Below are 15,956 nucleotides of genomic sequence, written 5' to 3'. Positions count from 1 at the left end.
GTTATTTTAGATTTAAATTGCATATGGGCTGGTACTAGCGTTAAAATGCAAATTAAATTATCATGAAAAATAAAATCTTGTTCTATTACGCTATAGCTCTATATGTGTGTAAATGCTTTTGAGACAAGAATTTATGAAGCGTCTCTATGGAGTGTAGAGATAGAATCTCTAAAAAGATTGTTTGATTTTCTTTCAATAAAAATCAAGGGATTTTATTCTTGGATTTCATACACGTCCATATAGCTACCTCGGACATCTGGGAATTCAAATGTATTAGTATTAAAACCAATCTAAGGTGGGTAACGCCCAACCAGCTTATACTTATTCCGCCAAATCCTATCTTTTAACAACATATTTCATAACATGCTTCGTAAAGCCGTAAATGGATGCAGTTACCTCAACTAAAATCTTCCCCATAATTCTATGTAATTCGCTTGTGATTTTGCTAATCAAGGAATATAAGTATAGTTCGTGTAAAACTGCTAGTCCGCTCTGGATATAGAAATTAATCGCGTCGCCATAGCAAACTGTATGACTACACCTGCTCGCAACAGCTTCAGAGCGGACTAGCAGTTTGGCGCGGATTGTACAAGAGTAAAAAGCAAAATTTATATTATCTTGCTCCATCATTTGTGAACAATAAACAAGTTGTATTTAAATAATTACACTCCCCCTAAAACAAAGCCTAAATATAATAATAACAGGATGTAATATATTTATTTTTACTAGAACCAGCCCCCATAAAAATAATAATTTAATTTTATAAATAGAAAATATTACTTTGTGCGGTTGTGCCCTTTTACGTTTACAGTTATTCTCTTCGGTCTCTAAGTATTACGAAATGGCAAAAAATATTTTTTTACCTACTTAACGCTATTGTATGCATAGTAAGTATTTTATTGGGGTCTCTTTCATGATAATTATTTTACTGAAATAAAAATATATACTTATATATTCTCAAAAGAAATTAATACGTATATATATGGCACTTATTCATATTTTTGTCTCCCAAAATAATACTCTATGTCTCCCAGTGTGTAAAGAGCTAAAGAGCCCTTTCTTTCTTCTCTTTTTCTCTTTTCATATTATTTTTTAAAATTGCCATTTATGACGCAAGTTACTCAATAGTTTCTGATTTTTTAGTATAATACTTTAAGTATAATATACTTATATATTATATTCGTGAACAAATTGTATAATAAAATAATTTTAAATTTTTAAGTACATAACACAAAGACAAACATACCTACCCTAAAAAAAGGTAAAACAAATGTTGCCAGATTATTATTAATTTCTACTAAATAGTAACTTTAACAAATACGACTACGCAAATTGCGTAAATACAATATGAGATATCCATGACACAAATATTATATGTACATAAGAAATATCTTTGTGAGTAAATTAGAGTCCCAAGTTATTAACTAATGTTTTGTCATATCAGACTCACGATGTAGGTACACTTCACATATCTTGTTATTACAAATGTAACGAAAATGAATGTCAGTGAGGATATTTTACTAGACTTAATTTTATTTTTGTTAAAAGTACAAATTCATTTTTAATTTGTTTTTAATACAGATTGTAGAGTTGTAGAAAATTTAATTACACATGTCATAGATATACAATAGAATATTGTTGATGTTATTAAATATTTAGATACATTTATTTGCAATATCGAGAACTTTAAACATTTTTATTTAGAAGGATAACATTTAAAATTTTAAAGTTTGTAAATAAAGTAACATTTTATTATAACTACTTATGTTTTAATAGTCTTATCACATTGGAATAATAGAACATTAAAATTTTCAAATATGTAACTATGTTCTATAATTTAATTTAAACGATATGTGACATCAACTGACTGTAGAATATTGTATGAATATATTTTTCATATTGGTATCTCATAATTTACGAATTTCACTTTAAATTCAACAAAGTACAATATTGGAAAAGTTAAATATTTTTTTTTTGTATTTTCTTTAGGATTCTCGTCTCATACGATTTTGGCATCTATAAGTACTAAGTAATATTTCAACGCGTTTAAGATTTTTATAATAGTTATTTATAAAATACATAGAAAAAATTACAATTAAAAACCAATTTCTAATAATAGTAGCTCCCTTCCATATTCTCTATGTGTTATTATAATTGCTTTTCATTCCTTTCACTTAATTTTCTAAATCGAATAGACTATTTTGCACGATATTAATATTCATAATAAATAACTTACATTAATCAATTCTCAAATACCATAGCTTGCTTGGTAACGACACATTTCAAAATGCCTTATAACGAAGCTGAGGCCACACCTTGCAGCCTAACACAAACTCGCAGTGAACACAAGCCGTTAAATCGCCAACAACACATTTATACTTGAAACATATATCATATAAATGTTGTTTAACCAGAGGTGTGGCTGAAACACAGTTGCGAAGCAACTGGACAAAACAATTGGAGCCAGAATGCTTTGATCGTCAGTTTAAATACTTATCGTACTGATTGTATCAGCCGGAGCAGGCGTAACGCTTGGTTGTGACACTGCTGGGTCCAGAAGAGGCATGCTATCCGTTGTCCTGGAAGTTATCCATCATTAATAAATTTATCAGGAATTAGTACATCATTTTGTCAATACAATCTTTTCACCCGCATAAATCTCAGATTTCTATAGAGTTTGAATTTTGAAAATCATAGAACTATGTGGCATAAGTTTAAAATGTACAATGTTATAAACATCTTATTTACCTTGTAGTAGCAGTAGTCTGTGGTTCGACAACAACTTCCTCACACGCCGGCGCTGTAGGAGCATTCTTGTCGCGAACGATTGGCAGGTTTGTACATACTGTAGCCATCAGGTAAACATTCTACAACATAATATGTTGATTTTTATATGTTTAACCACGTTACATGTACATCAAAAACCTAAGGAAACTTACCATTGCAAGAACAAGGACCAAATAAATAGCAGGAGTAGACCAGTGAGAAGCATTTTCAATAGCCACGACGCCCATCACCCAATTAATCGCAAAGAACGGTTCCAAAATTAAGCACAAGTTCAAATAGGCCTTAAGTTCGTTCCCTTCAGTATTCCAGCTCCATTTCATCGACAAGTTATCCATAAAAAGCATGTTCAGCTGATTCTTATCTTGCATCGCTCGTTTGTTACCCTAAAATTATAAATAATTACTGCTTTTCTAATATTATTTCGAAAGCAATCATGTTAATTGCTCAATTTGTAAAGTAAACCACAGTAAAATTTTATAAAATGGTCCTAATGTTTTTTACTATAGTAAATACTTACCTCATTTTCGGGCTCCGCATTACCATCACCATTGCCATTAACGTAGCTTCCATCATCGTCGTACTCCTTATCCAAAGAGTCAGAACTATCCGTATTCTTCCTGCTGTGTTCGCCGGAGTAAGAATTATCTAGGGTCTCTACGCTTCCCTGCTGATTCATCTCTCCTGATTCACTTTTAGGCCAGTTCGAAATATGGTGATCGACTAATTCTTGTATCTTAACTGTGAGCATTTCAGCCTGTTTTTTGTTGACGCTTTGTAAGCCAATTATGATAAGAGCTGTGTTGAGAATAATAAGTATCATAGCTGGCACCATGAACCCCATGACCATGCCTTTTTCAATTGACATCCAGCAGTAATGCTTGGTTTCGTACTGCTCCATCGATAATGCGAAATCAAACTACAAAAAAGCACACATACAGTTATTATTTGTGGCAAGAAAATCTGAAAGAGGGCTTAACGTCGTTAAAATCGTTGCATAAATTTTAATACTTACCATCACAAGTATAGCAGGTACTCCATATCCGAAGAGATAGAAGTATTTGATAGGCGATATTGTATCAAAGACGCAATATTCTGTAACTGCAGCCGCAAGAACCAAGATCCACATAGCACATGTTATATGCGAGTAGTGTAGAAACAGGGCTATCTGCTCACATTTCACTTGTGACGAAACACCCTAAAATTAAGCAATCATTTAATTTCGTAAAATAAATAATTGGCTCCAAAGCAATGTTTACTTAAACGGTAAACGCTGAAAAATATATTCTTCTTCCACTGAAAAGTTATGAAGCAAAGACATCAGAATATAAATAGATATTTTACCACGACGGCTTGTATAAACATCATAGTGCAGAAAGCTAGACATAAGCACAAATTTCCGACGATTGGATATAGCTTGCTTTTTCGCCGAAACTCAACAGTATTTCGACTCGCCATCAAATACATTAATGTCCCAAGCAATAGAAGGACTGCGATCGCGCTTGCAATAAATATCTGAAAATGTAAGTAAGTGTGAGAAAATTAAAAAAATACGTTTTTTGTTTTATAAATGTGAATAAAATTGTCAAAGGTATTTTAAAAATCATTAAATATGTATTGGTAATCCCATGAATAAAATGAAAATTAAAAATTAACGTAATTATTCAAATATCTAAATGTTTTTGTTTCTTATTTGAAAATTATTTTGTACGGTTAATTTTAATTTCATTCAGGCTGAATATACTCATCAAAATACGAAACCAAGTATATAGCTTTAATATTTACCAGTAAAACGTATTGTTTTCTATCATCTTGGCAATTTGTGTATCCATAAAGATATGTAACGCTGTCGATGACATTGTGTTCCGCAAGATCAGCATCAGCCAAAGAGTCATCAGGCAAATCAATATCTGGTTCCGATAATTTATTTTCAATGAATTTACCTACAACTTTAAACAAAAGGTGATTATGTATTTCAATATTGAATGGCACGAATAGTTATTAAAATGTATCTTGCGTTTTATAATACCTTGATTGGTGTTCGCTAATGCTTCAGGATTCGGATAAAGTGGCGGATTATCATCATAGACTGATGAGGTAAAATTAGATACCACACCACCGTATTCTCCATCGTAAGAATTTATATCGTAATCGGGGCGTTCGTCCGGTCGTACATATATAGCATTCCCGTATTTTATGGACACGGGCTGATAAGAACGATATGTCGGTAGTTTCTGCATTTTATACCCATCTGTACTCGTTTTGCGGACACGATGAGACGTTTTATTTTGTTGTGAAGCTAAAATAATAATTTAATTTATCACATTGTTACTAAAGAAATTACATATAATGAACAATCACCTTACCATTGGCCCCATTAATACAACACTCCACCAAGAAAATTAAAAGAAGGGAACATTTTATCACATGAAACGACATAATTTAAATTCACATTAGTTTTTCCCACTGAACAAACATTGATTGAGTTAATTAAGAATAATATAATTCACTTTTATTCCACATTATGTTACTGCGCTATAAAATGGTTGGTTGTTTATTTTTACCGGTATCGATTACTGTAGCTCTTTGGTGTACACTATTGATTTTTGCGTTCCATTGAACGCTGTTCCAAAGCTTATATTGCAATAAAGTAATACAAATTCCATCGATATACATACACAATATAACATAATGAATGACTACCCTCCATTATTAAACGTTGTCGAAAATAAATAAATTGATATTAAAAAATACTATTTCAACAAAATAATTTTGGTAGAAATTAAAAACTTATATCTGGCAACATTTTAACAAAAATGGCTGAAGGCTGTAGAAGGCTAGAAGCCAAGGCTGGTATAGTAAAAAAAAGTCTAAAAAACGTCAGGTCAGGTGATTCGCTGTCAATCGCTGTCAATGTCATTTCACAAATTCAAACGCAATATCAGCTATCTGCAATGTGACCAAAAACATACTAAAAATGAGTGCTATATTAAAATTCATCCGTGAAAACCACATACTAGCGTTGATAGAGCAGGCCATAGTGAAAAAGAAGTCTCGGCTGAGTTTGAACGCGTTCGAAATCACCGAAATACCGTCCCTACTATACACCTGTTTGGACATCGAGCATCTATATTTACACAGAAATAAAATAATAACAGTGCCAGTACAGATAACGCAGCTACTAAATCTCACGACATTGACTCTCGATTACAATAACATTAGCTCATTACCGTCTGAAATAGGAAACTTAAAAAATTTGGTGAATTTAAACATAAGTTATAATCCGTTGAAAGTGTTGATTCCTGAAATCGGGGATCTGGACAATTTGGAGGCGTTCTGGTGCAACAGGATAGAGCTGCGGGAGATCCCGAAGGAGATCGGGAAGCTGTCGAAGTTGGATACCTTCGGCGCGAGGGGCAATCATCTTAAAACTATTCCAGTAGAAATGACAAGATTATCTAAGCTGAGGTACGCCCACTTATATTTTGTTGTTGTGTATTACAATACTTTACAAAAATTGCAGTCTAGACCTTTTAATGATAACCTTTAATAGATACTTGTCCTTGAAAGGTATTTCTAGAATAAATTAACATTTTTTATAGAAGAATATTAAAACATTAATTTTTAGACATTTGTGTTTGTGATTTACAAATTACGACTTTAATTATATATAATAGATTAAACTTTTTCAGTAAATGGCCTATTGAACTTCTAAACACTTTTTGTGGTCACTAATTCATGTAAGCAAATCAGTAAAGGACAGGGCTTCTCCCTGAAGCCAATCACAGGTGTGAAGCCAGTCCTGACGACGAAGATTGTCACTTCATATGTAACAGCAACCACACCCTTCCACAAAACCCAGAATTGTTACACCCCCAGAAATAAGTATGACACTGGTACCTCCCAGTTGAACCATACAGATTCTACTATCAAATCATAGTGATAACTGCCTCAATTGAAACATCAATTAATCTAAATTTTTATTTTTTATTTGATCCAGATGGCTTACCTTAGAGAACAATGAAATAGAAACACTACCAGACACTATGGATGGTATGGAGGCCTTGGTGCATTGTAATCTGAGGAACAACAGACTCCGTGATCTACCACCCTCCTTCCTCAAGTGCTCCGAGCTTATGTTCTTACAGCTTAATAATAATCAGGTAATTTGGATTTCTTTATTAACAGAAAGTAATATTGAATTGAATTGTTAAATTTTTGGTTCTATTTTAATGTTAGTTTTTTTTAAATTCTTAATATACTTTAAGGCAACATTGTTGTTATCATCCTGTTCTACTTTTTTTTTATAATATTAGAATAGCAGACAAGCATGCAGTCCAACTGATGGTTAGTGGTTACTGCTCTTAGACATTTGTAATCAACCCCAGATAGTATTAGATATTCCTACCTGAAGTTGACCACAGATACGCCGCTACCCCTGAGGACTAAGCTCGACCGCCTTGGAAAAGTATGACTCCCTCATCACACCCTAAAACCAGAACACAGCATGGCTACACTACTGTTATATAATAGGCAGAAATAGGTGTGATGGTGGTGCCATCGGAGTCGAAACATTAGGGATTCTACCACCTCTAAAAACCTTCTGAATTTGTTTATAACAGAATTTGATGTTGCTTTGAGTTTGTAGTTTTATTTTTTTGGTGTTTTTTTTAGTTTGTTTAAAATTCGTAATATACATTAAGGCAACATCGTCACCATCATCAACCCGTCACTGTCCCACTGCTGGGCACGGGTCTTCTCTCAGAATGAGAAGGATTCGGCCATAATCTACTTTGTTAAGTAATGTTAAGATGTTGTTGTTAGTTTGTTTGTTTGTTGTTGTTAGTTTAAAATTGCAGTAAGAAATTATGTAAAAAATTATAAGGATAATAACAGTTACTTTGTAGTATGTACAATTGTACATACATAGCCTTCATTGACTTTTAATGACCATGTTTATCATATTATACCAAATCAATGTTCAAGTTAAGTCGTTATTTTTTCATTGCTTTTGCAAGGTGACACACACTTAGAATATAAATATTGTAATCATAATACTTATATGAATATATTTAATTTGTTACTGTATATAGACATCTGTAATCAATCAACCAATATTATAACTAAGGTTGGCCACTCAATTGACAGTGGCTGACTAGTCTTCGGAGCCCCGCGGCCAAAAGTTGAATGGAAGCGCCCAGTGTAAAAAGATGATTTGATTTTACAAAATTACAAATGTGTCATAGACTTATTCGCCGGAAATTACGTATGATTGCGACCTTTGTTTTGTTTGTTTGGGAGTCCCTAGTCCGCTAGGGAATTTGGTGAAAGACAATGTTTTACATTATCATCTTACATACTTCTTAATTTTTTCAAAGTGTCTCATGCTTCTACCAATCTATACATAGACAGCATAGTGATCAATAACATGAAATAAACTCACTGGCAAACTTATGCAGCAGGGGCAATGTTTACAATTCCCTTGTAGACATTTTTGTTTTACTATAATGTTTACTAATTGCTAAATTTCTAATTCAATTTTCCGCCCCAGGCTTCCTTTAACATTTCCGCCCCAGGCTTCCTTTAACATTTCCGCCCCAGGCTTCCTTTAACATTTCCGCCCCAGGCTTCCTTTAACATTTCCGCCCCAGGCTTCCTTTAACATTTCCGCCCCAGGCTTCCTTTAACATTTCCGCCCCAGGCTTCCTTTAACATTTCCGCCCCAGGCTTCCTTTAACATTTCCGCCCCAGGCTTCCTTTAACATTTCCGCCCCAGGCTTCCTTTAACATTTCCGCCCCAGGCTTCCTTTAACATTTTCGCCCCAGGCTTCCTTTAACATTTCCGCCCCAGGCTTCCTTTAACATTTCCGCCCCAGGCTTCCTTTAACATTTCCGCCCCAGGCTTCCTTTAACATTTCCGCCCCAGGCTTCCTTTAACATTTCCGCCCCAGGCTTCCTTTAACATTTCCGCCCCAGGCTTCCTTTAACATTTCCGCCCCAGGCTTCCTTTAACATTTCCGCCCCAGGCTTCCTTTAACATTTCCGCCCCAGGCTTCCTTTAACATTTCCGCCCCAGGCTTCCTTTAACATTTCCGCCCCAGGCTTCCTTTAACATTTCCGCCCCAGGCTTCCTTTAACATTTCCGCCCCAGGCTTCCTTTAACATTTCCGCCCCAGGCTTCCTTTAACATTTCCGCCCCAGGCTTCCTTTAACATTTCCGCCCCAGGCTTCCTTTAACATTTCCGCCCCAGGCTTCCTTTAACATTTTCGCCCCAGGCTTCCTTTAACATTTCCGCCCTGGGTCTCCGAAGATCTTACTCCTCTACTGATCATCTCATTCTGAGAGGAGTCCTTATGCCCAGCAGTGGGAGAATAAGTAAATCTACTTACTATATTACTGATAAATTTCATTGTTTCAGATATCAAGCTTACCAGAAGATTTTGACACAAGCTTCCTGGCAATTTTGGAAATGATAGATTTAAGGTTCAACCCCATCTGTGATTTACCACACCCTGTAAGTATAATTAAGTATATTTATATTGCATATTAAGACTTGACACATTGTTACATATTTTATTTCAAAATTACAATATTTCTGTTTACCATTTACTTTTTCTATATAATTTGTGAGCAAAAAACATACAAATATTTATTTTAAATTTTTTTCTCGTTTTTAACTAACAAATTATTTGTTAGTTAAAAATATACAAATATATATTGTGATTTTTTTCTCTATTATTGTTAGCTAAAAACATTCAAATATATATGTTGTTACCTGGGGGCTTCGTTCGCATTCAGAAGTTTCTTATTTAGCATTCGCCTTTTCTCAAATTGTGACATTGTGAGCATAAAATGACAATCGGTAATGTGGTTAAGTTATAAACAAACTCATATTCGCATTTATAATATTAGTTAGGATGCGCTTATATGGGATCACTCACTATTCTTGCCGGGTCCACTTATTATTTTCGATCTTTTCGATCTAACTTTTAAACCTTAGTAGAAAGAGTGTTGAAATTTTTACAATCCGTTTACTACTATAACTGGCGTTGGGGCAAATAATCATCATCAACAACCCATTACTGTCCCACTGCTGGGCACGGGTCTTCTCTCATAATAAGAAGGATTAGGCATAGTCCACCGCGCTGGCCAAGTGCGTATTGGTAGACTTCACATACCTTTGAGATTTCTTTTATAAATCAGATTTCCTCACGATGTTTTCCTTCAATGTTTAGCAAGTGATAATTAATTTCTAATACGCACATAACTTTGAAAAATCAGAGGTGCGTGCCTGAGATTTGAACCTCGGACCCCTCGATCGAGAGGCCGAGTTTCTTAACTACTAGGCTATCACTGGTAAAAAGAAACTGTGTCCATACACAGGAGCACCCGCTAGTCCGCTACACAGAGGCGCTCCCAAGCGCGGAGGCTCCTCTCAGCGAGTCGCTCCCGGCGTCGAGCGGCCGTCCGCACGCGCACGCCGCCGCGCTCGCGGTCAACGCCACGGCGCTACGACTGCCAGCTGCACCGGCGCAACGACACGATCCACTGCTTATAGGTGAGTATATACACTTTAAAACGGTGTTTAAAGATCACTGTTGTAAGTTGGATTAGGTTAGGTTAGAGATGAAGCTAGACGTGTCCTCGATAGAATCATCATCGGATTGGGAGAACAGTGTGGACAGTAATTGGTGAGTATATACACTTTAAAACGGTGTTTAAAGATCACTGTTGTAAATTGGATTAGGTTAGGTTAGAGATGAAGCTAGACGTGTCCTCGATAGAATCATCATCGGATTGGGAGAACAGCGTGGACAGTAATTGGTGAGTATATACACTTTAAAACGGTGTTTAAAGATCACTGTTGTAAGTTAGGTTAGGTTAGGTTAGTGTTTCACTGTTGTACGTTGTGTTTGTTTACAAGAGATAGGGGAAGAGTAAAACAGGGTGTTAATTAGGCGAATTAGGCGATCTAAATACCGACATGTATTCGGGTCGAAGGAACCGATTGTTCGTCTCTTCGGTGAACTTCGATGGATTATTCGTGTCCCGAAGAAGGTACTTAATCTTAAGGAGGCTCCTCTCAGCGAGTCGCTCCCGGCGTCCAGCACCCGCCCACATGCACACGCCGCCGCACTGGCTGTCAACGCTACGGCGCTACGACTGCCCGCTGCACCTGCGCAACGTCACGATCCACTGCTCATTGGTGAGGATATACTGTTTTAGTACGTTTTAGGTTCACTGTTGTACGTTGGACAGGATGTTCGGGTCAAGAGGAAGGTATAGTCCGCGCCAAACTTCTAGTCCGCGCCGAATATAGAAACAAGTCGCGTCGCAATGTCAAATTGTAGTTATTAGCGGGACGAAGACAGCTCGGGATCCTCCCGGCACCCGACAACTGCCCGCTCTTGCCCACGGGTAAATAGCTGCGTTAGTGTGCCGTTACTTTACGGAGTATATGCTAACTAAACCTGTGCGCTACAACGTCAAACGATCCACTGCTAATTGGTGAGTATATACACTTTAATAGGCGAGGGTTTAACATTAAAACAGTGTTTTAAGATCACTAGTGTACATTGGATTAGGTTAGGTTAGGTTAGAGATGGAGCTAGACGCGTCCTCGATAGAATCATCATCGGATTGGGAGAACAGTGTGGACAGCTCAGGAAAACAAAGCTTAGGTTAGGGTTTTAAGTTCACTGTTGTACCTTGGCTTCGTTTACAAGGAATAAGAGAAAAGTAAGACAGAGGATAGAATACCTGAACTTATTATGTCATTTAAACAACAAATGAGCCCCTGAGGTTTGGTAGTTTTTCCTACCCACACCATCACAAAAATCGAAACAAGCTGTTTTTGCCTACCCATTATTGTGCCTATACTGGATATGATTCTCTCAGAATTAGAAGGTTTAGAATTAGAAATGCGTATTGGTAAACTTCACATACCTTAGAGATTTTTTAAGATCTCAGGAACCTCGGACCCCTTAAGCAAGAGGTTGAGTTTTAACCATTAGGTTATAACGGCTTCACAGCTGATACAGACAAACAAACAAACAATCACGACACAGATATGTTTACAGAGATGGAGCTAGACGCGTCCTCGATAGAATCATCATCGGATTGGGAGAACAGTGTGGACAGCTCAGAACTAGATGTGCAATACCAGAGCGACGAAGAGAGGGCTGACAATGATGTGAGTAGCAGCATTTTAATTTTCTAGTAGCGTACCATCAAGTATCGAACATGCATTTTAAACTTAATCCTCTAGGGTAATCAACCTCAGATAGGATTAGTTTCCTACCTGAGGTAAGCCATAGATGCGACGCTACCCCTGAAGACTAAGCTGGAACACCTCGTAAAAGTATTTATACTTTACCCTTCAAACCAGAACACAGCAACTCTAAACACTGCTATTAGGTAGAAATAGGTGTGGCGGTGGTGCCGCCGGAGTCGAACCACAATGAGTTCTACCACCTTCAAAGTATGTAGCTGTTAGAATATTGTATTCTGGGCTTTTGTCTCCTAAAATGTGCTGGGTTAAGGCCAAGGTTAAGTTAAAAAAGAATAATAATAGTAACAAATATTCATTGATTATGATAATAAAAAAAACTAAACCTATTAAGTTTTTTGCTGCATATTTTCGGTTGAGGTCGTTTTCGAACGAGTTGGAGTATAAAAACAAATACGGTCGAATTGAGTAACCTCCTCCTTTTTGAAGTCGGAAAAATATTGCGACTGACATTCCAACCTTAGTTTTATGTGAATTAGTAAACTAACACCTTTATAAATGTTATAATTATAATTATTTTATAGTTAAAAAACATAAAATCGAATGTAATAAATGACCTATTTATAAATACATTAAAGTCTGTAATCCTTTGTAATACATGTTATACCTTCGACCAAGTCCATAAAAGGCCCAAATTCAATGTTGTATATTAAAATGTCTTTCTGGTATCTTATCGATTAATCTCATCATCGACCCATAGTGTCCCACTGCTGGGCACGGGTCTCCTCTCAGAATGAGAAGGATTAGGCCATAGTCCACCGCGCTGACCAAGTGCGAATGAGTAGACTTCGCATACCTTTGAAAACTTTTTTTAAGATTTCTCAGCTATGTACCTAAGTTTCCTCACGATATTTTCTTTACCGTTTAAGCTAGTGATAATTAATAATGATGAATCTAATGTATGTTACCTAGTGTTGGTATTAGAGACTACTATCACTTAATAAATGTCGATAAACATTAAGCTTTAGTGATTAACGTCCTTTATTAATAGGCAATGTTTGTTTACTAAAGATTTGAATTTGACAATTTCTGCGTACTGGAATTGTTAAATTTCGATCTTTTGTTGTAAAAACATTGGATATATTGCTTATTAACAGCTTTTGCGAAACGATGGCCTTCGCAAGTGACATTCAGCTTACATATTCATGTTATATATAACTCTTATTATATTTATTGTTAATCCTTGCATATATCGAAATAACATAGAAGAAATACCGCTTTCTTCACTTATTACTTTGCACTAAACACACAGAAATAAATACACAAACATGATTAATTTAAATATATTAAGGATCTATAATATTATATGAGTTCAAATATATAAAATATGTTTTGTAAAGCTTTCCTAACCTCAGCTAACCTAACCCAACCTAACCCTAACACCACTCCTCAATTCCTGTTTTCCAAACTTTGAACGGTGTTGTAAACACGCTAATATTAGATTGCCCAATTTTTCCAGGCCGTTGGGATGGTGTTGCCCGAGTTGTCACGGTATGCGTCGACTGCGAGCTGAATTTTATATGGCAACATTAACTTTAAATTAACATAATCATCGCCAAAATAGATTTTGTATATTAGAAGATATCAGTGAATTATGTGTCTCAGAGTGATAATTAAAATAGAGTGTGTGATGTCATCTCAGTACGAATTCTAGGTACATGTGCTATGGCCGTATAAGACAAACTTACTTGTGAAGTAATATACTACTACTAACTAGTAGTGTAGTAGTGAAATAGTTTTCACAGTACATTTCGACAGATATGCGGTATTTACTATAAAAACATTGAATTAACTAACTTAACCCATTGTGCTATGGTTTTATAAGACTACCTTAGTTGTGAAATGTTATATACTACTACTACTACTACTACTACTACTACTAGTATAGTAGTGTAATAGGTTTCACAGCACATTTGAGTATACCAATAACTACTGAACTACTACTTTACTAAATTACTATTGATTACCTCAGTTTATTTTAACTTAAATGATGACTGTTACTCATATGACTTATACCGCGCATAATTATTGTGTTCTCACCTATGCCTACTGTTCGTACCCCTGTAGGCTCGCTCTATACTTTATAATTACTCTGAGTTCTGCCCTATAATATTGTATAGCTGCTATAAACGTTCACAAGGAGGACTAAATTATAACGCCTCATTGGAATTAAAATATGACAGCAGCTTTACGCCTTTATAAAGTAGAAATGGATGTGACAGAGGTGCCACGGAAATCGAATCACAAAGATTTTTTGAATAATCATTTAATAAAAAAATGTCTTGTCTGCTTTTTAGAAATTTTTGAAAAGTGTTCATAACCTAGCAACACTAAAATCGCTAGTGGCGCCACTGCCACACGAACACAGATTAGTATGTCGATTTTTATTTTAATATGATCGCTATTATTATAATTTTAATTTGGAGTAAAGTAATATAAGTAAGCTACAAAATTATTGGCAGGTTCATGGTTCTAGTACCTTGATTTTTTTGTGGGATTTCATTTATTACTTATTATCGTCATTAACTTTGTTATAACATTAAAAATATAAGCCAAAAAGGCGGAATTTCTTTTTACATCTTGCTCGTTATATATGTGTAAGTAAGAAAGATATAAAAGTCGTATTTTTATAAAGGTCTCAAATAATACAAATGTCATGGAGTCAAATATAAATAATCAAATAATACATAACTATTTAAAAGTTCTTCCAAAACTTGTTTGTTATATTGTAATTATTTTATTAAAGCTACTAAAAGTTATATCAAACTTAAAAATAGTAACTTTAATAGTAAACTAAAATATGTACAATGAAATCAAAAGGAAGACTCACCTACTTACTACTAAATAATGTTTAATTATAATGTACTTTTGGCCCTTAGACGAAGGATTTCTTATATTTTTTATTTACAACAAAAATAATATTTGAATGACATTGGTATTTTATGGAATCCCAAAACCTTTGTATTTTTAATTAGATTTTTTTAAAGATGTGTAATTAATTTGTGATATTTTACTTTGAATTTCTAAATCCCAAAGTAAGGATTCCAAATTAAATTTTGATATGGTAAGTTTAAAATTTTCGAAATTGTATTATATATTAATTATTAAGGCGTCATGAATTCATGATTTTGAGTTCTAAATTAAAAAAAAATAGTTTTTATGTCACGCAATTTTTTTAAGGGTATTAATATTTTATATTTGTTTTTTTTAGTCCTTGATACAGATCATCGTGTAATTTAAAAAAAAATGTTTAATATAATTTGGGAACATGTTTATAAATTGACATTTTTCATATATCCGTGATTATCTGAAACAAGCCTATGAAATATTTTGTTTAGGCTAAAAGCACAGTGGTACGAATAACTGTTTTATATGGTGTAGCTAAAAAAAACATGTTATAATTATTTTTTATAAATTAAGATTTTTGTAAAATAATTATTGGGTATGCGCTTCAAACATTGATGAAGTTATCGTATAGACTTCTAACATATAATACACTTAATATGTATATTACAATCTATGGTTATGCAATTTTATAGTGCATTCAATACGTAGTACGAGTAATTTATTTAATTGTATCAGGCGTTACTTCATATATATGTATATATATATGTATATTTTTAATTTTTGCATCTGCACGCATCCTTTGTGGGAGGGAGGGTGGTACATACTACATGGTTTAAAATATATACCATCATACATATTTATAGCGAATTGTTGCGAAGTAGTTTTGATCTTAACTTACGAGTTAATTTGTTATATATAATGTGATAAGTTCACGGTACGAACATCTTATATTATTTCACATGATAATTTGGAGTCTATTACGATTACATCATCTTAGTCATGTTCCGAGCAATGGAATGTCATATATTTTTTCAT

At 34.6% G+C, this 15,956-nt stretch overlaps 2 protein-coding genes across 4 annotated transcripts; one reads left to right on the top strand and one right to left on the bottom strand.

The window, feature by feature from the left end:
* Positions 1–1,182: 1,182 nt before the first annotated feature.
* LOC140745915 (uncharacterized) lies at positions 1,183–5,452 on the bottom strand. 2 transcript variants are annotated; one of them, XM_073077875.1, is made up of 9 exons: positions 5,151–5,452; positions 4,814–5,083; positions 4,570–4,727; positions 4,129–4,299; positions 3,800–3,982; positions 3,305–3,703; positions 2,940–3,170; positions 2,749–2,867; positions 1,183–2,579 (listed from the first exon to the last, which is right to left on the bottom strand). In XM_073077875.1, exons 1-9 carry the CDS (start codon positions 5,221–5,223, stop codon positions 2,486–2,488), a joined length of 1,698 nt encoding a protein of 565 aa, XP_072933976.1. In that variant the 5' UTR covers positions 5,224–5,452; the 3' UTR covers positions 1,183–2,485. The 2 variants fall into 2 exon arrangements, with proteins under 2 accessions (XP_072933976.1, XP_072933975.1); XM_073077874.1 differs by having other exon boundaries at positions 4,570–4,733; positions 5,151–5,447.
* Positions 5,453–5,657: 205 nt separating this feature from the next.
* Positions 5,658–14,707, top strand: LOC140745914 (uncharacterized). Of its 2 annotated transcripts, none has more exons than XM_073077873.1 (6): positions 5,658–6,252; positions 6,785–6,947; positions 9,204–9,299; positions 10,169–10,343; positions 11,866–11,978; positions 13,534–14,707. In XM_073077873.1, the coding sequence occupies exons 1-6, from the start codon at positions 5,762–5,764 to the stop codon at positions 13,585–13,587; spliced, it is 1,092 nt and encodes a 363-aa protein (XP_072933974.1). In that variant the 5' UTR covers positions 5,658–5,761; the 3' UTR covers positions 13,588–14,707. The 2 variants fall into 2 exon arrangements, with proteins under 2 accessions (XP_072933974.1, XP_072933973.1); XM_073077872.1 differs by having other exon boundaries at positions 13,516–14,707.
* The last annotated feature ends 1,249 nt before the right edge of the window (positions 14,708–15,956 follow it).

This window comes from Epargyreus clarus, unplaced genomic scaffold (assembly GCF_041222505.1).
Source record: "Epargyreus clarus isolate Ecla_fem2 unplaced genomic scaffold, WU_Ecla_fem_2.2 ptg000011l, whole genome shotgun sequence".
Lineage (NCBI taxonomy): Eukaryota > Metazoa > Arthropoda > Insecta > Lepidoptera > Hesperiidae > Epargyreus > Epargyreus clarus.
Note: the sequence above shows the minus strand (reverse complement) of the source record. Positions and strands in the feature narration are given on the sequence as shown.

What these genes read in the sequence shown, in the direction of transcription:
- LOC140745915 (XM_073077874.1), bottom strand. Translation starts at nt 5,223, where the DNA reads ATGTCGTTTCATGTGATAAAATGTTCCCTTCTTTTAATTTTCTTGGTG. An exon ending in ATGCGGAGCCCGAAAATGAG is followed by an intron (nt 3,171 to 3,304) that starts GTAAGTATTTAC and finishes TTATAATTTTAG; the next exon opens with GGTAACAAACGAGCGATGCA. An exon ending in CAGACTACTGCTACTACAAG is followed by an intron (nt 2,580 to 2,748) that starts GTAAATAAGATG and finishes GATAACTTCCAG; the next exon opens with GACAACGGATAGCATGCCTC.
- LOC140745914 (XM_073077872.1), top strand. Translation starts at nt 5,762, where the DNA reads ATGAGTGCTATATTAAAATTCATCCGTGAAAACCACATACTAGCGTTG. An exon ending in ACAAGATTATCTAAGCTGAG is followed by an intron (nt 6,253 to 6,784) that starts GTACGCCCACTT and finishes TATTTGATCCAG; the next exon opens with ATGGCTTACCTTAGAGAACA. An exon ending in ACACGATCCACTGCTTATAG is followed by an intron (nt 10,344 to 11,865) that starts GTGAGTATATAC and finishes ATATGTTTACAG; the next exon opens with AGATGGAGCTAGACGCGTCC.